The 22,118-nt window shown below is 48.5% G+C and overlaps 1 protein-coding gene across 1 annotated transcript in view; it reads left to right on the forward strand.

The window, feature by feature from the left end:
* The first annotated feature begins 1,923 nt into the window (after positions 1-1,923).
* LOC138268246 (E3 ubiquitin-protein ligase TRIM39-like) overlaps positions 1,924-22,118 on the forward strand; it is a 588,432-nt gene continuing 568,237 nt past the window's right edge. The window contains exon 1 of the mRNA XM_069217726.1: positions 1,924-2,412. Within this exon, the coding sequence (XP_069073827.1) occupies positions 2,011-2,412 (402 nt within the window). The 5' untranslated portion in view covers positions 1,924-2,010. The remainder of the gene's footprint in view (positions 2,413-22,118) is intronic.

The following is a 22,118-nucleotide window of genomic DNA, read 5'->3' on the forward strand; positions in this document are numbered from 1 at the left end:
TTCTAGTGCAGAGAGGAGGCAGACTACCCCCACAGCATGCACCACCAGGAAAACAGTTGAGAAGGCGGCAGGATCAGCGTTACAGAGTTGCAGTAGTCGTCTTTGCTACTATGTTGCGGTTTTGCAGGCTTCCAGCACGGTCAGCAGTCGATTCCTTGGCAGAAGGTGAAGAGAGAGATGCAGAGGAACTCGGATGAGCTCTTGCATTCATTATCTAAAGTTTCCCCAGAGACAGAGACCCTAAATAGCCAGAAAAGAGGGTTTGGCTACCTAGGAGAGAGGATAGGCTAGCAACACCTGAAGGAGCCTATCAGAAGGAGTCTCTGACGTCACCTGGTGGCACTGGCCACTCAGAGCAGTCCAGTGTGCCAGCAGCACCTCTGTTTCCAAGATGGCAGAGGTCTGGAGCACACTGGAGGAGCTCTGGACACCTCCCAGGGGAGGTGCAGGGGAGTGGTCACTCCCCTTTCCTTTGTCCAGTTTCACGCCAGAGCAGGGCTAAGGGGTCCCCTGAACCGGTGTAGACTGGCTTATGCAGAATTGGGCACATCTGTGCCCAAGAAAGCATTTCCAGAGGCTGGGGGAGGCTACTCCTCCCCTGCCTTCACACCATTTTCCAAAGGGAGAGGGTGTAACACCCTCTCTCAGAGGAAGTCCTTTGTTCTGCCATCCTGGGACAAGCCTGGCTTGACCCCAGGAGGGCAGAAACCTGTCTGAGGGGTTGGCAGCAGCAGCAGCTGCAGTGAAACCCCAGGAAAGGCAGTTTGGCAGTACCAGGGTCTGTGCTACAGACCACTGGGATCATGGGATTGTGCCAACTATGCCAGGATGGCATAGAGGGGGCAATTCCATGATCATAGACATGTTACATGGCCATATTCGGAGTTACCATTGTGAAGCTACATATAGGTAGTGACCTATATGTAGTGCACACGTGTAATGGTGTCCCCGCACTCACAAAGTCCGGGGAATTGGCCCTGAACAATGTGGGGGCACCTTGGCTAGTGCCAGGGTGCCCTCACACTAAGTAACTTTGCACCTAACCTTTACCAGGTAAAGGTTAGACATATAGGTGACTTATAAGTTACTAAAGTGCAGTGTAAAATGGCTGTGAAATAACGTGGACGTTATTTCACTCAGGCTGCAGTGGCAGGCCTGTGTAAGAATTGTCAGAGCTCCCTATGGGTGGCAAAAGAAATGCTGCAGCCCATAGGGATCTCCTGGAACCCCAATACCCTGGGTACCTCAGTACCATATACTAGGGAATTATAAGGGTGTTCCAGTAAGCCAATGTAAATTGGTAAAATTGGTCACTAGCCTGTTAGTGACAATTTGAAAGAAATGAGAGAGCATAACCACTGAGGTTCTGATTAGCAGAGCCTCAGTGAGACAGTTAGTCACTACACAGGTAACACATTCAGGCACACTTATGAGCACTGGGGCCCTGGGTGACAGGGTCCCTGTGACACATACAACTAAAACAACATATATACAGTGAAAAATGGGGGTAACATGCCAGGCAAGATGGTACTTTCCTACAGCTACTTTCTCACAGAAACATACCACATAATTTGTTTCACTACTCTTAATATAATATCACTATTGATTCCAAATGAAGGGGGCAGGTGATGACTAGGAGGAACACTAATTTTAATATAGGCAGTTTATTACAATAGCTTTCCTTTTTTTATTGTTTCGGGATTGAAGTATATTTAGTGCAACAAACTGTGAAGTCCCGTGTCCTCCCATAGTCATAATTAGTCACGAATAAGCAAAAAAAGACAATAATTCAAAGTCTAATAAAGACATAACTGCTATGACAGCGTACACAGCGGCACAGATGGTTCCAATGTCTGTGGGAGTGTTGACATTTATATGGTATCCATGAAAAGCATGTGAGCAGAAGGGGAGGTTCCGGAATTAGAAACCACTCCATGCTTCTCTTGGATCTTGTTGCGGAGAAAGGAACTCAAACTAAAGCAGCTTCAACGCTTCTCTTGGTGCACGGAAATGGCTGTTGTAAATCTCTTAGCCGAGGTCACCTGCTCCATTTGCCTGGAGTACTTCACTGACCCAGTGGCCATCGAGTGTGGGCACAGCTTCTGCCGCAGCTGCATTAGCCAGTACTGCAAAGGGGTCCAAAGCGAAGCCTCCTGCCCCGAGTGCAGACAAGGTTTCCAGCGGGACGACCTCAGGCCCAGCAGGCAGCTCGCCAAGGTGGTGGAGATCTCCAAGCAGCTGAATTTAAAGCTGAAGCTGCAACACGAAGAGGGAAAGTGCGACGAGCACCAAGAAAAGCTGAAACTCTTTTGCGAGGACGACCAGAGGGCAATCTGCGTGGTGTGCCGTGAGTCGCGGGATCACCGGTCCCACAATGTGGTGAACATCCTGGAGTCTGTGCAAGAGTATAAGGTACCTGCAGAGTAGATGTCGCCATGTGCGCGTCCCCCACTCTCATTAAGTTTTACAGACTTCCGGTGTTGTGTAATACCATGAGACCCCCCCCCCCTCGGAATCGTGTAGCTGTGGCTCTTTAAGGGAACAAAATTCCACCCTAGCAGCGCCAGACAGAAGCAGCAGATCTCTCCTCGAGCTGAGTTAGGGTGGATACACGATTCAAGGGCTATACATTACGTGACAGTTGTTAAATACTCCAGCGGTTCACTGCTGCACCGGTAGAAACAAGCAAAAAAGCGCGCTTAATGCAAACATTAAACGTAAATAAAGGACAATTAAATGAATGCACGTACGTGGTGAACGCAAGGAGAATGGTGGAGAAAACAGAATAATATAACTAAAAAACACATGAGAAAGAGAATGGAAACGATAGCATGAGTAAAACATTTTTTAGCTTACACCTCAAGAATTTTCACTTCTATTAAGGACACTGAGGCGAGGATTATGCTATCTCTTTCTTTACTGACCCAATCAGCCAATCAAAACAGAGAAAAACATTAACTACATTTCCCATGATGCTCAGTCTAATATCACATGGTTGTAGGAGGCTGGACTGGCTTGTAGTGGGTGCCAAGAGGTACTTACACCTTGCACCAGGCCCAGGTATCCCTTATTAGTGTGGAGGGGTGTCTAGCAGCTTAGGCTGATAGAAAAGGTAGCTTAGCAGAGCAGCTTAGGCTGAACTAGGAGACGAGTGAAGCTCCTACAGTACCACTAGTGTCATATGCACAATATCATAAGAAAACACAATACACAGATATACTAAAAATAAAGGTACTTTATTTTTATGACAATATGCCAAAGTATCTCAGTGAGTACCCTCAGTATGAGGATAGCAAATATACACAAGATATATGTACACAATACCAAAATATGCAGTAATAGCAATAGAAACAGTGCAAACAATGTATAGTCACAATAGAATGCAATGGGGGCACATAGGGATAGGGGCAACACAAACCATATACTCTAGAAGTGGAATGCGAACCACGAATGGACCCCAAACCTATGTGACCTTGTAGAGGGTCGCTGGGACTGTAAGAAAACAGTGAGGGTTAGAAAAATAGCCCACCCCAAGACCCTGAAAAGTGGGTGCAAAGTGCACCTAAGTTCCCCAAAGAGCACAGAAGTCGTGATAGGGGAATTCTGCAGGAAAACCAACACCAGCAATGCAACAACAATGGATTTCCAGACGAGAGTACCTGTGGAACAAGGGGACCAAGTCCAAAAGTCACGATCAAGTCGGGAGTGGGCAGATGCCCAGGAAATGCCAGCTGTGGGTGCAAAGAAGCTGCCACCGGATGGTAGAAGCTGTGGATTCTGCAAGAACGACAAGGGCCAGAAACTTACCCTTTGGAGGATGGATGTCCCACGTCGTGAAGAGTCGTGCAGAGGTGTTTTCGTGCAGAAAGATCGCAAACAAGCCTTGCTAGCTGCAAAGGTCGTGTTAGGGTTTTGGGATGCTGCTGTGGCCCAGGAGGGACCAGGATGTCACCAATTGCGTGAGGAGACAGAGGGGGCGTCCAGCAAGACAAAGAGCCCACTCAGAAGCAAGCACCACCCGCAGAAGTGCCGGAACAGGCATTACGAAGAGGAGTGAACCGGAGCTCACCCGAAGTTGCACAAGAGGGTCCCACGAAGCCGGAGGACAACTCAGGAGGTCGTGCAATGCAGGTTAGAGTGCCGAGGACGCAGGCTTGGCTGTGCACAAAGGAAATCCTGGAAGAGTGCACAGGAGCCGGAATAGCTGCAAAACACGCATTTCCCAGCAATGCAGTCTAGCGTGGGGAGGCAAGGACTTACCTTCACCAAACTTGGACTGAAGAGTCACTGGGCTATGGGAGTCACTTGGACAGAGGTGCTGAGTTCAAGGGACCTCGCTCGTCGTGCTGAGAGGAGACCCAGAGGACCGGTGATGCAGTTCTTTGGTGCCTGCGGTTGCAGGGGGAAGATTCCGTCGACCCACGGGAGATTTCTTCGGAGCTTCTAGTGCAGAGAGGAGGCAGACTACCCCCACAGCATGCACCACCAGGAAAACAGTCGAGAAGGCGGCAGGATCAGCGTTACAAGGTCGCAGTAGTCGTCGTTGCTACTTTGTTGCAGTTTTTCAGGCTTCCAGCGCGGTCAGCAGTCGATTCCTTGGCAGAAGGTGAACAGAGAGATGCAGAGGAACTCTGATGAGCTCTTGCATTCGTTATCTAAGGAATTCCCCAAAGCAGAGACCCTAAATAGCCAGAAAAGAAGGTTTGGCTACCTAGGAGAGAGGATAGGCTAGCAACACCTGAAGGAGCGTATCAGAAGGAGTCTCTGACGTCACCTGCTGGCACTGGCCACTCAGAGCAGTCCAGTGTGCCAGCAGCATCTCTGTTTCCAAGATGGCAGAGGTCTGGAGCACACTGGAGGAGCTCTGGGCACCTCCCAGGGGAGGTGCAGGTCAGGGGAGTGGTCACTCCCCTTTCCTTTGTCCAGTTTCGCGCCAGAGCAGGGCTAAGGGATCCTTGAACCGGTGCAGACTGGCTTATGCAGAGATGGGCACCATCTGTGCCCATCAAAGCATTTCCAGAGGCTGGGGGAGGCTACTCCTCCCCAGCCCTGACACCTTTTTCCAAAGGGAGAGGGTGTAACACCCTCTCTCTGAGGAAGTCCATTGTTCTGCCTTCCTGGGCCAAGCCTGGCTGGACCCCAGGAGGGCAGAAACCTGTCTGAGGGGTTGGCAGCAGCAGCAGCTGAAGTGAAACCCCGAGAAAGGTAGTTTGGCAGTACCCGGGTCTGAGCTAGAGACTCGGGGGATCATGGAATTGTCTCCCCAATGCCAGAATGGCATTGGGGTGACAATTCCATGATCCTAGACATGTTACATGGCCAAGTTCGGAGTTACCATTGTGACGCTACACATATGTCGTGACATATGTATAGTGCACGCGTGTAATGGTGTCCCCGCACTCACAAAGTCCGGGGAATTTGCCCTGAACAATGTGGGAGCACCCTGGCTAGTGCCAGGGTGCCCACACACTAAGTAACTTAGCACCCAACCTTTACCAGGTAAAGGTCAGACATATAGGTGACTTATAAGTTACTTAAGTGCAGTGGTAAATGGCTGTGAAATAACGTGGACTTTATTTCACTCAGGCTGCACTGGCAGGCCTGTGTAAGAATTGTCAGATCTCCCTATGGGTGGCAAAAGAAATGCTGCAGCCCATAGGGATCTCCTGGAACCCCAATACCCTGGGTACCTCAGTACCATATACTAGGGAATTATAAGGGTGTTCCAGTATGCCAATGTAAATTGGTGAAATTGGTCACTAGCCTGTTAGTGACAATTTGGAAAGAAATGAGAGAGCATAACCACTGAGGTTCTGAATAGCAGAGCCTCAGTGAGACAGTTAGTCATAACACAGGTAAAACATACAGGGCACACTTATGAGCACTGGGGCCCTGGCTGGCAGGGTCCCAGTGACACATACAACTAGAACAACATATATACAGTGAAATATGGGGGTAACATGCCAGGCAAGATGGTACTTTCGTACACAACCCCCCCCAAACGAAGGACAATAAGACTAGCCATGACCTGATGAGTCTTCATTGTCTAAGTGGAAATATCTGGAGAGTCCATCTGCATTGGAGTGGGTACTCCCAGGTCTTTGTTCCACTGTATAGTCCATTCCCTGTAGGGATATGGACCACCTCAACAATTTAGGGTTTTCACCTTTCATTTGTTTTAGCCAAAGTAGAGGTTTGTGGTCTGTCTGAACAATGAAGTGAGTGCCAAACAGGTATGGCCTCAACTTCTTCAGTGCCCAGACCACAGCAAAGGCCTCCCTCTCTATGGCAGACCAACGCTTTTCTCTAGGGGTCAACCTCCTGCTGATAAAAGCAACAGGTTGATCTTGGCCCTCAGAATTAAGTTGTGATAAGACTGCCCCTACCCCTAATTCAGATGCATCAGTTTGGACAATTATTTTTTTGGAGTAACAGGGGCTTTTCAGGACAGGTGCAGAGCACATGGCCTGCTTCAGCTCCTCAAAAGCTTTCTGACAGTTTGCTGTCCATAATACCTTTTTAGGCATTTTTTTAGATGTGAGGTCATTAAGAGGGGCTGCAATGGAGCCATAGTTCTTTGTGAACCTCCTGTAGTACCCAGTGAGGCCTAAAAAGGCTCTCATCTGAGTCTGAGTTGTAGGGGGAACCCAATCTATAATAGTTTGGATTTTCCCGTGAAGTGGTGCAATCTGTTCTCCACCTACCAGGTGTCCCAGATAAACCACTTTCCCCTGCCCTATCTGGCACTTTGTAGCCTTGATAGTGAGGCCTGCCTTTTGCAGGGCCTCCAAAACTTTCCATAGGTGGACCAGGTGATCATCCCAACTGGAGGCAAAGACAGCTATATCGTCCAAATATGCTGCACTAAAAGCTTCCAGCCCTTGCAGGACTGTATTCACCAACCTCTGAAAAGTGGCAGGTGCATTTTTCAATCCAAAAGGCATTACTGTGAATTGGTAATGGCCTCCAATGGTTGAAAATGCAGTTTTTGCTTTTGCATCCTGTGATAACTTGATCTGCCAATATCCTGCAGTCAAATCAAATGTGCTTAGATACTTGGCAGATGCCAGTGTATCTATGAGCTCATCTGCCCTGGGTATAGGGTGAGCATCAGTTTTAGTTACCTGGTTGAGACCTCTGTAGTCAACACAAAATCTCATTTCCCTTTTACCATCTTTGGAATGAGGTTTTGGTACAAGTACCACAGGAGAGGCCCATGGACTTTCAGAGTGCTCAACCACTCCTAGTTCAAGCATTTTCTGCACCTCTTGTTTTATGCAGTCTCTGACATGGTCAGGCTGCCTATAGATCTTACTTTTGACAGGCAAGCTGACTCCAGTGTCTATAGTGTGTGCTCACACCAGGAAGTGGTGCCTGGCACAGTAGAGAAGAGTTTAGAAAACTGACCCAGGAGATTTATGCAGTGGTCTTTCTGCTCAGCAGTAAGACAATCTGCCAGTACTACACCTTCCACTAGAGCATCCTGTTCTGTGGAAGAGAAGAGATCAGGGAGAGGGTCACTCTCTTCTTTCTGTGAGAAGGTAGCCTCTTTCTAGCCTTGTTACCCCCACTTTTGGCCTGTTTGTGAGTGTATGTCAGGGTGTTTGTCACTGTTTTCACTGTCTCACTGGGATCCTGATAGCCAGGCCTCAGTGCTCATAGTGAAAACACCATGTTTTCAGTATGGTTGTTATGTGTCACTGGGATCCTGCTGGTCAGGACCCCAGTGCTCATAGGTTTGTGGCCTATATGTATGTGTCACTGGGACCCTGTCACACAGGGCCCCAGTGCTCATAGGTGTGCATGTATATGTTCCCTGTGTGGTGCCTAACTGTCTCACTGAGGCTCTGCTAACCAGAACCTCAGTGGTTATGCTCTCTCATTACTTTCAAATTGTCACTAACAGGCAGGTGACCATTTTTACCAATTTACATTGGCTTACTGGAACACCCTTATAATTCCCTAGTATATGGTACTGAGGTACCCAGGGTATTGGGGTTCCAGGAGATCCCTATGGGCTGCAGCATTCCTTTTGCCACCCATAGGGAGCTCTGACAATTCTTACACAGGCCTGCCACTGCAGCCTGAGTGAAATAACGTCCACGTTATTTCACAGCCATTTTACACTGCACTTAAGTAACTTATAAGTCACCTATATGTCTAACCTTTACCTGGTAAAGGTTAGGTGCAAAGTTACTTAGTGTGAGGGCACCCTGGCACTAGCCAAGGTGCCCCCACATTGTTCAGAGCCAATTCACTGAACTTTGTGAGTGCGGGGACACCATTACACGCGTGCACTACATATAGGTCACTACCTATATGTAGCTTCACCATGGTAACTCCGAATATGGCCATGTAACATGTCTATGATCATGGAATTGCCCCCTCTATGCCATCCTGGCATTGTTGGTACAATTCCATGATCCCAGTGGTCTGTAGCACAGACCCTGGTACTGCCAGACTGCCCTTCCTGGGGTTTCACTGCAGCTGCTGCTGCTGCCAACCCCTCAGACAGGCAGCTGCCCTCCTGGGGTCCAGCCAGGCCTGGCCCAGGATGGCAGAACAAAGAACTTCCTCTGAGAGAGGGTGTGACACCCTCTCCCTTTGGAAAATGGTGTGAAGGCAGGGGAGGAGTAGCCTCCCCCAGCCTCTGGAAATGCTTTGTTGGGCACAGAGGTGCCCAATTCTGCATAAGCCAGTCTACACCGGTTCAGGGACCCCTTAGCCCCTGCTCTGGCGCGAAACTGGACAAAGAAAAGGGGAGTGACCACTCCCCTGACCTGCACCTCCCCTGGGAGGTGTCCAGAGCTCCTCCAATGTGCTCCAGACCTCTGCCATCTTGGAAACAGAGGTGCTGCTGGCACACTGGACTGCTCTGAGTGGCCAGTGCCACCAGGTGACGTCAGAGACTCCTGCTGATAGGCTCCTTCAGGTGTTAGTAGCCTTTCCTCTCTCCTAGGTAGCCAAACCCTCTTTTCTGGCTATTTAGGGTCTCTGTCTCTGGGGAAACTTTAGATAACGAATGCATGAGCTCAGCCGAGTTCCTCTGCATCTCCCTCTTCACCTTCTGATAAGGAATCGACCGCTGACCGCGCTGGAAGCCTGCAAACCTGCAACATAGTAGCAAAGATGACTACTGCAACTCTGTAACGCTGATCCTGCCGCCTTCTCGACTGTTTTCCTGCTTGTGCATGCTGTGGGGGTAGTCTGCCTCCTCTCTGCACCAGAAGCTCCGAAGAAATCTCCCGTGGGTCGACGGAATCTTCCCCCTGCAACCGCAGGCACCAAAAAGCTGCATTACCGGTCCCTTGGGTCTCCTCTCAGCACGACGAGCGAGGTCCCTCGAATCCAGCGACACCGTCCAAGTGACCCCCACAGTCCAGTGACTCTTCAGCCCAAGTTTGGTGGAGGTAAGTCCTTGCCTCACCTCGCTGGGCTGCATTGCTGGGAACCGCGACTTTGCAAGCTACTCCGGCCCCTGTGCACTTCCGGCGGAAATCCTTCGTGCACAGCCAAGCCTGGGTCCACGGCACTCTAACCTGCATTGCACGACTTTCTAAGTTGGTCTCCGGCGACGTGGGACTCCTTTGTGCAACTTCGGCGAGCACCGTTTCACGCATCCTCGTAGTGCCTGTTTCTGGCACTTCTCCGGGTGCTACCTGCTTCAGTGAGGGCTCTTTGTCTTGCTCGACGTCCCCTCTCTCTGCAGGTCCAATTTGCGACCTCCTGGTCCCTCCTGGGCCCCAGCAGCGTCCAAAAACGCCAAACGCAAGATTTGCGTGTAGCAAGGCTTGTTGGCGTCCATCCGGCGGGAAAACACTTCTGCACGACTCTCCAAGGCGTGGGGGATCCATCCTCCAAAGGGGAAGTCTCTAACCCTTGTCGTTCCTGCAGTATTCACAGTTCTTCAGCCTAGTAAGAGCTTCTTTGCACCAACCGCTGGCATTTCTTGGGCATCTGCCCATCTCCGAGCTGCTTGTGACTTTTGGACTTGGTCCCCTTGTTCCACAGGTACCCTCAGACAGGAATCCATCGTTGTTGCATTGCTGATTTGTGTTTTCCTTGCATTCTCCCTCTAACACGACTATTTTGTCCTTAGGGGAACTTTGGTGCACTTTGCACTCACTTTTCAGGGTCTTGGGGAGGGTTATTTTGCTAACTCTCACTATTGTCTAATAGTCCCAGCGACCCTCTACAAGGTCACATAGGTTTGGGGTCCATTCGTGGTTCGCATTCCACTTCTGGAGTATATGGTTTGTGTTGCCCCTATCCCTATGTTTCCCCATTGCATCCTATTGTAACTATACATTGTTTGCACTGTTTTCTAAGACTATACTGCATATTTTTGCTATTGTGTATATATATCTTGTGTATATTTCCTATCCTCTCACTGAGGGTACACTCTAAGATACTTTGGCATATTGTCATAAAAATAAAGTACCTTTATTTTTAGTATAACTGTGTATTGTGTTTTCTTATGATATTGTGCATATGACACTAAGTGGTACTGTAGTAGCTTCACACGTCTCCTAGTTCAGCCTAAGCTGCTCTGCTAAGCTACCATTATCTATCAGCCTAAGCTGCTAGACACCCTATACACTAATAAGGGATAACTGGGCCTGGTGCAAGGTGCAAGTACCCCTTGGTACTCACTACAAGCCAGTCCAGCCTCCTACATTGGTTGTGCAGCGGTGGGATAAGTGCTTGAGACTACTTACCACTCTTGTCATTGTACTTTTCATAAGAGAAAAATATACAAAACAAGGTCAGTGTATATACACATAGCCAAAAAGTTTAGCATTTCCTCTTTTCACTCTTTTCTAAGTGCTGAAAAGTACTTCTAAACTTTCAAAAAGTTCTTAAAAGTTTAAAAAAGTTTTTTCTGTCTTTCCAAAAAGTTCTGAAAACTTTTTTTTTCCCTTTTTCTATCACTTTAACTCTCTCTAAAAAATGTCTGGCACAGAAAAAAATGTTGAACTGTCCAAACTTGCATATGATCACCTTAGCTGGAAAGGAGCAAGGAGTCTCTGCATAGAGAGAGGTTTGAGTGTAGGGAAGAATCCTTCCTTAGAACTGTTAATTAATATGCTTAGAGTACAGGATAAGGCCATAAGTGCCCAATCTGTAGAAAAAGTAGCTAATGGTTCTCAATCTGATCCAGGGACTCCCCCAGGAAAAGGTTCAGGAAAGAAACTTCTCAGCCTGCCCATTACTAGACAGTCTAGCATAGTTGGTACAGAGGTTGAATCACACCATACTGATGATGTGATCTCACATTATGCTGGTAGCCAAGCTGTTAGGGTGCCCTCTGTAAGGGACAGGTCTCCTTCTGTTCATTCCCATCATACCTCTGTATCTAGAAATGTCCCTCCCACCCACCCTGATGACAGATTGTTAGAAAGGGAGCTCAATAGATTGAGAGTGGAACAAACCAGACTGAAGCTCAAGAAGCAACAGCTGGATTTGGATAGACAGTCTTTAGAAATAGAGAGGGAAAGACAGAAGTTGGGTTTAGATACCCATGGTGGCAGCAGCAGTATTCCCCATAGTCATCCTGCAAAAGAGCATGATTCCAGGAATCTGCACAAGATAGTTCCCCCTTATAAGGAGGGGGATGACATTAACAAGTGGTTTGCTGCACTTGAGAGGGCCTGTGTTGTACAGGATGTCCCTCAAAGGCAGTGGGCTGCTATCCTATGGCTATCATTTAGTGGAAAGGGTAGGGATAGACTCCTTACTGTGAAAGAAAGTGATGCCAATAATTTTACAGTTCTTAAGAATGCACTCCTGGATGGTTATGGCTTAACCACTGAACAGTACAGGATAAAGTTCAGAGAGACCAAAAAGGAGTCTTCACAAGACTGGGTTGATTTCATTGACCATTCAGTGAAGGCCTTGGAGGGGTGGTTACATGGCAGTAAAGTTACTGATTATGAAAGCCTGTATAACACAATCCTGAGAGAGCATATACTTAATAATTGTGTGTCTGATTTGTTGCACCAGTACCTGGTAGACTCTGATCTGACCTCTCCCCAAGAATTGGGAAAGAAGGCAGACAAATGGGTCAGAACAAGGGTGAACAGAAAAGTTCATACAGGGGGTGACAAAGATAGCAATAAGAAGAAAGATGGTGAAAAATCTCAAGATAAGCATGGGGATAAGGGTAAAACCAAAGATCCCACTTCAAATCTTAAACACTCTTCAGAGGGTGGGGATAAAACAAATTCTTCCTCTTCTTCCCAACCTGCACACATTAAAAAGCCTTGGTGCTTTGTGTGTAAAAATAGAGGCCATAGGCCAGGGGATAAGTCCTGTCCAGGTAAACCCCCTGAGCCTACCACCACTAATACATCAAGCTCTAGTGCCCCTAGCAGTAGTGGTACTAGTGGTGGGACTGCTGGCAACAGTCAAGCAAAGGGTGTAGTTGGGTTCACTTATGGGTCCATAGTGGAAACTGATGTAATCAGTCCCAAGACAGTTTCTGTCACACCTAGTGGCATTGGCCTTGCCACACTGGCTGCTTGTCCCCTTACAATGGATAAGTACAGGCAGACAGTTTCAATAAATGGTGTTGAGGCCTTGGCCTACAGGGACACAGGTGCCAGTTTCACTTTGGTGACTGAAAACCTAGTGCCTCCTGAACAACACATCATTGGACAACAGTATAAGATTATTGATGTCCATAACTCCACTAAGTTTCTTCCCTTAGCTATAATTCAGTTTAGTTGGGGTGGAGTTACTGGCCCTAAGCAGGTGGTGGTATCACCTAGCTTACCTGTAGACTGTCTCTTAGGTAATGACCTAGAGGCCTCAGGTTGGGCTGATGTAGAGTTTTATGCCCATGCAGCCATGCTGGGCATCCCTGAGGAATTGTTCCCTCTCATTTCAAGTGAAATGAAAAAGCAAAGGAGAGAAGGCCTGAAAACTCAGGATCCCTCTCCATCAACAGGTAAAACGGGTATCACAGTATCCCCTAACCACCCTACCATTCAGGATACTATTCCTGTGGTGGGAGAAACCTCTCCTGGGGTGGCACCTGTTCCAAGGGAATCATCAGCTGGCAAAGCTGGACTCCCTGAGGTGGAAGTACCTCTCTGTGGGATAACTAACATTGGTGAGAAAAACAGCACCATTTTAGTTAACATGGAGCATCCCTCCAACCCTCCCAGAGAAACTTTAGTGCAGAAACCCTGCACTACCTCACAACACTTAGGACAGCATCCCTGCCCTAGTGTGGAGCTCATAGGACAGCATCCCTGCCCTGCTCCAACTCAAGAGAAACAGCATCCCTGTTCTCTCTTCCAGCCAGATGGACAAAGTTTTTGCCCAGCTATGGCTTTTCTGAGACAGCATCCCTGTCTGGCATTTCCATCACTACAAATAGGTTCAGTGGACAATTCCCACTGCTCTAAACTAAAACTTACTGATAGAAACTCTGAAAATACATCTTCACATTGTTGCTTAGCTAAAAAACTTCAAACAGGGTGGTTTACATCCCCACAGGGAAGTAACCATATAGTGGATGATAAAGGGAGTAACCAGTCTATTGCAGAGCTACTCTCTACTTATCACCACTTAGACAATAAAGTCTCAACTGGCCAAGGTTAGCCTTATTGTCCTTCGTTTGGGGGGGGTTGTGTGAGAAGGTAGCCTCTTTCTAGCCTTGTTACCCCCACTTTTGGCCTGTTTGTGAGTGTATGTCAGGGTGTTTGTCACTGTTTTCACTGTCTCACTGGGATCCTGATAGCCAGGCCTCAGTGCTCATAGTGAAAACACCATGTTTTCAGTATGGTTGTTATGTGTCACTGGGATCCTGCTGGTCAGGACCCCAGTGCTCATAGGTTTGTGGCCTATATGTATGTGTCACTGGGACCCTGTCACACAGGGCCCCAGTGCTCATAGGTGTGCATGTATATGTTCCCTGTGTGGTGCCTAACTGTCTCACTGAGGCTCTGCTAACCAGAACCTCAGTGGTTATGCTCTCTCATTACTTTCAAATTGTCACTAACAGGCTAGTGACCATTTTTACCAATTTACATTGGCTTACTGGAACACCCTTATAATTCCCTAGTATATGGTACTGAGGTACCCAGGGTATTGGGGTTCCAGGAGATCCCTATGGGCTGCAGCATTCCTTTTGCCACCCATAGGGAGCTCTGACAATTCTTACACAGGCCTGCCACTGCAGCCTGAGTGAAATAACGTCCACGTTATTTCACAGCCATTTTACACTGCACTTAAGTAACTTATAAGTCACCTATATGTCTAACCTTTACCTGGTAAAGGTTAGGTGCAAAGTTACTTAGTGTGAGGGCACCCTGGCACTAGCCAAGGTGCCCCCACATTGTTCAGAGCCAATTCACTGAACTTTGTGAGTGCGGGGACACCATTACACGCGTGCACTACATATAGGTCACTACCTATATGTAGCTTCACCATGGTAACTCCGAATATGGCCATGTAACATGTCTATGATCATGGAATTGCCCCCTCTATGCCATCCTGGCATTGTTGGTACAATTCCATGATCCCAGCGGTCTGTAGCACAGACCCTGGTACTGCCAGACTGCCCTTCCTGGGGTTTCACTGCAGCTGCTGCCAACCCCTCAGACAGGCAGCTGCCCTCCTGGGGTCCAGCCAGGCCTGGCCCAGGATGGCAGAACAAAGAACTTCCTCTGAGAGAGGGTGTGACACCCTCTCCCTTTGGAAAATGGTGTGAAGGCAGGGGAGGAGTAGCCTCCCCCAGCCTCTGGAAATGCTTTGTTGGGCACAGAGGTGCCCAATTCTGCATAAGCCAGTCTACACCGGTTCAGGGACCCCTTAGCCCCTGCTCTGGCGCGAAACTGGACAAAGAAAAGGGGAGTGACCACTCCCCTGACCTGCACCTCCCCTGGGAGGTGTCCAGAGCTCCTCCAATGTGCTCCAGACCTCTGCCATCTTGGAAACAGAGGTGCTGCTGGCACACTGGACTGCTCTGAGTGGCCAGTGCCACCAGGTGACGTCAGAGACTCCTGCTGATAGGCTCCTTCAGGTGTTAGTAGCCTTTCCTCTCTCCTAGGTAGCCAAACCCTCTTTTCTGGCTATTTAGGGTCTCTGTCTCTGGGGAAACTTTAGATAACGAATGCATGAGCTCAGCCGAGTTCCTCTGCATCTCCCTCTTCACCTTCTGATAAGGAATCGACCGCTGACCGCGCTGGAAGCCTGCAAACCTGCAACATAGTAGCAAAGACGACTACTGCAACTCTGTAACGCTGATCCTGCCGCCTTCTCGACTGTTTTCCTGCTTGTGCATGCTGTGGGGGTAGTCTGCCTCCTCTCTGCACCAGAAGCTCCGAAGAAATCTCCCGTGGGTCGACGGAATCTTCCCCCTGCAACCGCAGGCACCAAAAAGCTGCATTACCGGTCCCTTGGGTCTCCTCTCAGCACGACGAGCGAGGTCCCTCGAATCCAGCGACACCGTCCAAGTGACCCCCACAGTCCAGTGACTCTTCAGCCCAAGTTTGGTGGAGGTAAGTCCTTGCCTCACCTCGCTGGGCTGCATTGCTGGGAACCGCGACTTTGCAAGCTACTCCGGCCCCTGTGCACTTCCGGCGGAAATCCTTCGTGCACAGCCAAGCCTGGGTCCACGGCACTCTAACCTGCATTGCACGACTTTCTAAGTTGGTCTCCGGCGACGTGGGACTCCTTTGTGCAACTTCGGCGAGCACCGTTTCACGCATCCTCGTAGTGCCTGTTTCTGGCACTTCTCCGGGTGCTACCTGCTTCAGTGAGGGCTCTTTGTCTTGCTCGACGTCCCCTCTCTCTGCAGGTCCAATTTGCGACCTCCTGGTCCCTCCTGGGCCCCAGCAGCGTCCAAAAACGCCAAACGCAAGATTTGCGTGTAGCAAGGCTTGTTGGCGTCCATCCGGCGGGAAAACACTTCTGCACGACTCTCCAAGGCGTGGGGGATCCATCCTCCAAAGGGGAAGTCTCTAACCCTTGTCGTTCCTGCAGTATTCACAGTTCTTCAGCCTAGTAAGAGCTTCTTTGCACCAACCGCTGGCATTTCTTGGGCATCTGCCCATCTCCGAGCTGCTTGTGACTTTTGGACTTGGTCCCCTTGTTCCACAGGTACCCTCAGACAGGAATCCATCGTTGTTGCATTGCTGATTTGTGTTTTCCTTGCATTCTCCCTCTAACACGACTATTTTGTCCTTAGGGGAACTTTGGTGCACTTTGCACTCACTTTTCAGGGTCTTGGGGAGGGTTATTTTGCTAACTCTCACTATTGTCTAATAGTCCCAGCGACCCTCTACAAGGTCACATAGGTTTGGGGTCCATTCGTGGTTCGCATTCCACTTCTGGAGTATATGGTTTGTGTTGCCCCTATCCCTATGTTTCCCCATTGCATCCTATTGTAACTATACATTGTTTGCACTGTTTTCTAAGACTATACTGCATATTTTTGCTATTGTGTATATATATCTTGTGTATATTTCCTATCCTCTCACTGAGGGTACACTCTAAGATACTTTGGCATATTGTCATAAAAATAAAGTACCTTTATTTTTAGTATAACTGTGTATTGTGTTTTCTTATGATATTGTGCATATGACACTAAGTGGTACTGTAGTAGCTTCACACGTCTCCTAGTTCAGCCTAAGCTGCTCTGCTAAGCTACCATTATCTATCAGCCTAAGCTGCTAGACACCCTATACACTAATAAGGGATAACTGGGCCTGGTGCAAGGTGCAAGTACCCCTTGGTACTCACTACAAGCCAGTCCAGCCTCCTACATTGGTTGTGCAGCGGTGGGATAAGTGCTTGAGACTACTTACCACTCTTGTCATTGTACTTTTCATAAGAGAAAAATATACAAAACAAGGTCAGTGTATATACACATAGCCAAAAAGTTTAGCATTTCCTCTTTTCACTCTTTTCTAAGTGCTGAAAAGTACTTCTAAACTTTCAAAAAGTTCTTAAAAGTTTAAAAAAGTTTTTTCTGTCTTTCCAAAAAGTTCTGAAAACTTTTTTTTTCCCTTTTTCTATCACTTTAACTCTCTCTAAAAAATGTCTGGCACAGAAAAAAATGTTGAACTGTCCAAACTTGCATATGATCACCTTAGCTGGAAAGGAGCAAGGAGTCTCTGCATAGAGAGAGGTTTGAGTGTAGGGAAGAATCCTTCCTTAGAACTGTTAATTAATATGCTTAGAGTACAGGATAAGGCCATAAGTGCCCAATCTGTAGAAAAAGTAGCTAATGGTTCTCAATCTGATCCAGGGACTCCCCCAGGAAAAGGTTCAGGAAAGAAACTTCTCAGCCTGCCCATTACTAGACAGTCTAGCATAGTTGGTACAGAGGTTGAATCACACCATACTGATGATGTGATCTCACATTATGCTGGTAGCCAAGCTGTTAGGGTGCCCTCTGTAAGGGACAGGTCTCCTTCTGTTCATTCCCATCATACCTCTGTATCTAGAAATGTCCCTCCCACCCACCCTGATGACAGATTGTTAGAAAGGGAGCTCAATAGATTGAGAGTGGAACAAACCAGACTGAAGCTCAAGAAGCAACAGCTGGATTTGGATAGACAGTCTTTAGAAATAGAGAGGGAAAGACAGAAGTTGGGTTTAGATACCCATGGTGGCAGCAGCAGTATTCCCCATAGTCATCCTGCAAAAGAGCATGATTCCAGGAATCTGCACAAGATAGTTCCCCCTTATAAGGAGGGGGATGACATTAACAAGTGGTTTGCTGCACTTGAGAGGGCCTGTGTTGTACAGGATGTCCCTCAAAGGCAGTGGGCTGCTATCCTATGGCTATCATTTAGTGGAAAGGGTAGGGATAGACTCCTTACTGTGAAAGAAAGTGATGCCAATAATTTTACAGTTCTTAAGAATGCACTCCTGGATGGTTATGGCTTAACCACTGAACAGTACAGGATAAAGTTCAGAGAGACCAAAAAGGAGTCTTCACAAGACTGGGTTGATTTCATTGACCATTCAGTGAAGGCCTTGGAGGGGTGGTTACATGGCAGTAAAGTTACTGATTATGAAAGCCTGTATAACACAATCCTGAGAGAGCATATACTTAATAATTGTGTGTCTGATTTGTTGCACCAGTACCTGGTAGACTCTGATCTGACCTCTCCCCAAGAATTGGGAAAGAAGGCAGACAAATGGGTCAGAACAAGGGTGAACAGAAAAGTTCATACAGGGGGTGACAAAGATAGCAATAAGAAGAAAGATGGTGAAAAATCTCAAGATAAGCATGGGGATAAGGGTAAAACCAAAGATCCCACTTCAAATCTTAAACACTCTTCAGAGGGTGGGGATAAAACAAATTCTTCCTCTTCTTCCCAACCTGCACACATTAAAAAGCCTTGGTGCTTTGTGTGTAAAAATAGAGGCCATAGGCCAGGGGATAAGTCCTGTCCAGGTAAACCCCCTGAGCCTACCACCACTAATACATCAAGCTCTAGTGCCCCTAGCAGTAGTGGTACTAGTGGTGGGACTGCTGGCAACAGTCAAGCAAAGGGTGTAGTTGGGTTCACTTATGGGTCCATAGTGGAAACTGATGTAATCAGTCCCAAGACAGTTTCTGTCACACCTAGTGGCATTGGCCTTGCCACACTGGCTGCTTGTCCCCTTACAATGGATAAGTACAGGCAGACAGTTTCAATAAATGGTGTTGAGGCCTTGGCCTACAGGGACACAGGTGCCAGTTTCACTTTGGTGACTGAAAACCTAGTGCCTCCTGAACAACACATCATTGGACAACAGTATAAGATTATTGATGTCCATAACTCCACTAAGTTTCTTCCCTTAGCTATAATTCAGTTTAGTTGGGGTGGAGTTACTGGCCCTAAGCAGGTGGTGGTATCACCTAGCTTACCTGTAGACTGTCTCTTAGGTAATGACCTAGAGGCCTCAGGTTGGGCTGATGTAGAGTTTTATGCCCATGCAGCCATGCTGGGCATCCCTGAGGAATTGTTCCCTCTCATTTCAAGTGAAATGAAAAAGCAAAGGAGAGAAGGCCTGAAAACTCAGGATCCCTCTCCATCAACAGGTAAAAAGGGTATCACAGTATCCCCTAACCACCCTACCATTCAGGATACTATTCCTGTGGTGGGAGAAACCTCTCCTGGGGTGGCACCTGTTCCAAGGGAATCATCAGCTGGCAAAGCTGGACTCCCTGAGGTGGAAATACCTCTCTGTGGGATAACTAACATTGGTGAGAAAAACAGCACCATTTTAGTTAACATGGAGCATCCCTCCAACCCTCCCAGAGAAACTTTAGTGCAGAAACCCTGCACTACCTCACAACACTTAGGACAGCATCCCTGCCCTAGTGTGGAGCTCATAGGACAGCATCCCTGCCCTGCTCCAACTCAAGAGAAACAGCATCCCTGTTCTCTCTTCCAGCCAGATGGACAAAGTTTTTGCCCAGCTATGGCTTTTCTGAGACAGCATCCCTGTCTGGCATTTCCATCACTACAAATAGGTTCAGTGGACAATTCCCACTGCTCTAAACTAAAACTTACTGATAGAAACTCTGAAAATACATCTTCACATTGTTGCTTAGCTAAAAAACTTCAAACAGGGTGGTTTACATCCCCACAGGGAAGTAACCATATAGTGGATGATAAAGGGAGTAACCAGTCTATTGCAGAGCTACTCTCTACTTATCACCACTTAGACAATAAAGTCTCAACTGGCCAAGGTTAGCCTTATTGTCCTTCGTTTGGGGGGGGTTGTGTGAGAAGGTAGCCTCTTTCTAGCCTTGTTACCCCCACTTTTGGCCTGTTTGTGAGTGTATGTCAGGGTGTTTGTCACTGTTTTCACTGTCTCACTGGGATCCTGATAGCCAGGCCTCAGTGCTCATAGTGAAAACACCATGTTTTCAGTATGGTTGTTATGTGTCACTGGGATCCTGCTGGTCAGGACCCCAGTGCTCATAGGTTTGTGGCCTATATGTATGTGTCACTGGGACCCTGTCACACAGGGCCCCAGTGCTCATAGGTGTGCATGTATATGTTCCCTGTGTGGTGCCTAACTGTCTCACTGAGGCTCTGCTAACCAGAACCTCAGTGGTTATGCTCTCTCATTACTTTCAAATTGTCACTAACAGGCTAGTGACCATTTTTACCAATTTACATTGGCTTACTGGAACACCCTTATAATTCCCTAGTATATGGTACTGAGGTACCCAGGGTATTGGGGTTCCAGGAGATCCCTATGGGCTGCAGCATTCCTTTTGCCACCCATAGGGAGCTCTGACAATTCTTACACAGGCCTGCCACTGCAGCCTGAGTGAAATAACGTCCACGTTATTTCACAGCCATTTTACACTGCACTTAAGTAACTTATAAGTCACCTATATGTCTAACCTTTACCTGGTAAAGGTTAGGTGCAAAGTTACTTAGTGTGAGGGCACCCTGGCACTAGCCAAGGTGCCCCCACATTGTTCAGAGCCAATTCACTGAACTTTGTGAGTGCGGGGACACCATTACACGCGTGCACTACATATAGGTCACTACCTATATGTAGCTTCACCATGGTAACTCCGAATATGGCCATGTAACATGTCTATGATCATGGAATTGCCCCCTCTATGCCATCCTGGCATTGTTGGTACAATTCCATGATCCCAGTGGTCTGTAGCACAGACCCTGGTACTGCCAGACTGCCCTTCCTGGGGTTTCACTGCAGCTGCTGCCAACCCCTCAGACAGGCAGCTGCCCTCCTGGGGTCCAGCCAGGCCTGGCCCAGGATGGCAGAACAAAGAACTTCCTCTGAGAGAGGGTGTGACACCCTCTCCCTTTGGAAAATGGTGTGAAGGCAGGGGAGGAGTAGCCTCCCCCAGCCTCTGGAAATGCTTTGTTGGGCACAGAGGTGCCCAATTCTGCATAAGCCAGTCTACACCGGTTCAGGGACCCCTTAGCCCTTGCTCTGGCGCGAAACTGGACAAAGGAAAGGGGAGTGACCACTCCCCTGACCTGCACCTCCCCTGGGAGGTGTCCAGAGCTCCTCCAATGTGCTCCAGACCTCTGCCATCTTGGAAACAGAGGTGCTGCTGGCACACTGGACTGCTCTGAGTGGCCAGTGCCACCAGGTGACGTCAGAGACTCCTGCTGATAGGCTCCTTCAGGTGTTAGTAGCCTTTCCTCTCTCCTAGGTAGCCAAACCCTCTTTTCTGGCTATTTAGGGTCTCTGTCTCTGGGGAAACTTTAGATAACGAATGCATGAGCTCAGCCGAGTTCCTCTGCATCTCCCTCTTCACCTTCTGATAAGGAATCGACCGCTGACCGCGCTGGAAGCCTGCAAACCTGCAACATAGTAGCAAAGACGACTACTGCAACTCTGTAACGCTGATCCTGCCGCCTTCTCGACTGTTTTCCTGCTTGTGCATGCTGTGGGGGTAGTCTGCCTCCTCTCTGCACCAGAAGCTCCGAAGAAATCTCCCGTGGGTCGACGGAATCTTCCCCCTGCAACCGCAGGCACCAAAAAGCTGCATTACCGGTCCCTTGGGTCTCCTCTCAGCACGACGAGCGAGGTCCCTCGAATCCAGCGACACCGTCCAAGTGACCCCCACAGTCCAGTGACTCTTCAGCCCTAGTTTGGTGGAGGTAAGTCCTTGCCTCACCTCGCTGGGCTGCATTGCTGGGAACCGCGACTTTGCAAGCTACTCCGGCCCCTGTGCACTTCCGGCGGAAATCCTTCGTGCACAGCCAAGCCTGGGTCCACGGCACTCTAACCTGCATTGCACGACTTTCTAAGTTGGTCTCCGGCGACGTGGGACTCCTTTGTGCAACTTCGGCGAGCACCGTTTCACGCATCCTCGTAGTGCCTGTTTCTGGCACTTCTCCGGGTGCTACCTGCTTCAGTGAGGGCTCTTTGTCTTGCTCGACGTCCCCTCTCTCTGCAGGTCCAATTTGCGACCTCCTGGTCCCTCCTGGGCCCCAGCAGCGTCCAAAAACGCCAAACGCAAGATTTGCGTGTAGCAAGGCTTGTTGGCGTCCATCCGGCGGGAAAACACTTCTGCACGACTCTCCAAGGCGTGGGGGATCCATCCTCCAAAGGGGAAGTCTCTAACCCTTGTCGTTCCTGCAGTATTCACAGTTCTTCAGCCTAGTAAG

This window comes from Pleurodeles waltl, chromosome 12 (genome assembly GCF_031143425.1).
Source record: "Pleurodeles waltl isolate 20211129_DDA chromosome 12, aPleWal1.hap1.20221129, whole genome shotgun sequence".
NCBI lineage: Eukaryota > Metazoa > Chordata > Amphibia > Caudata > Salamandridae > Pleurodeles > Pleurodeles waltl.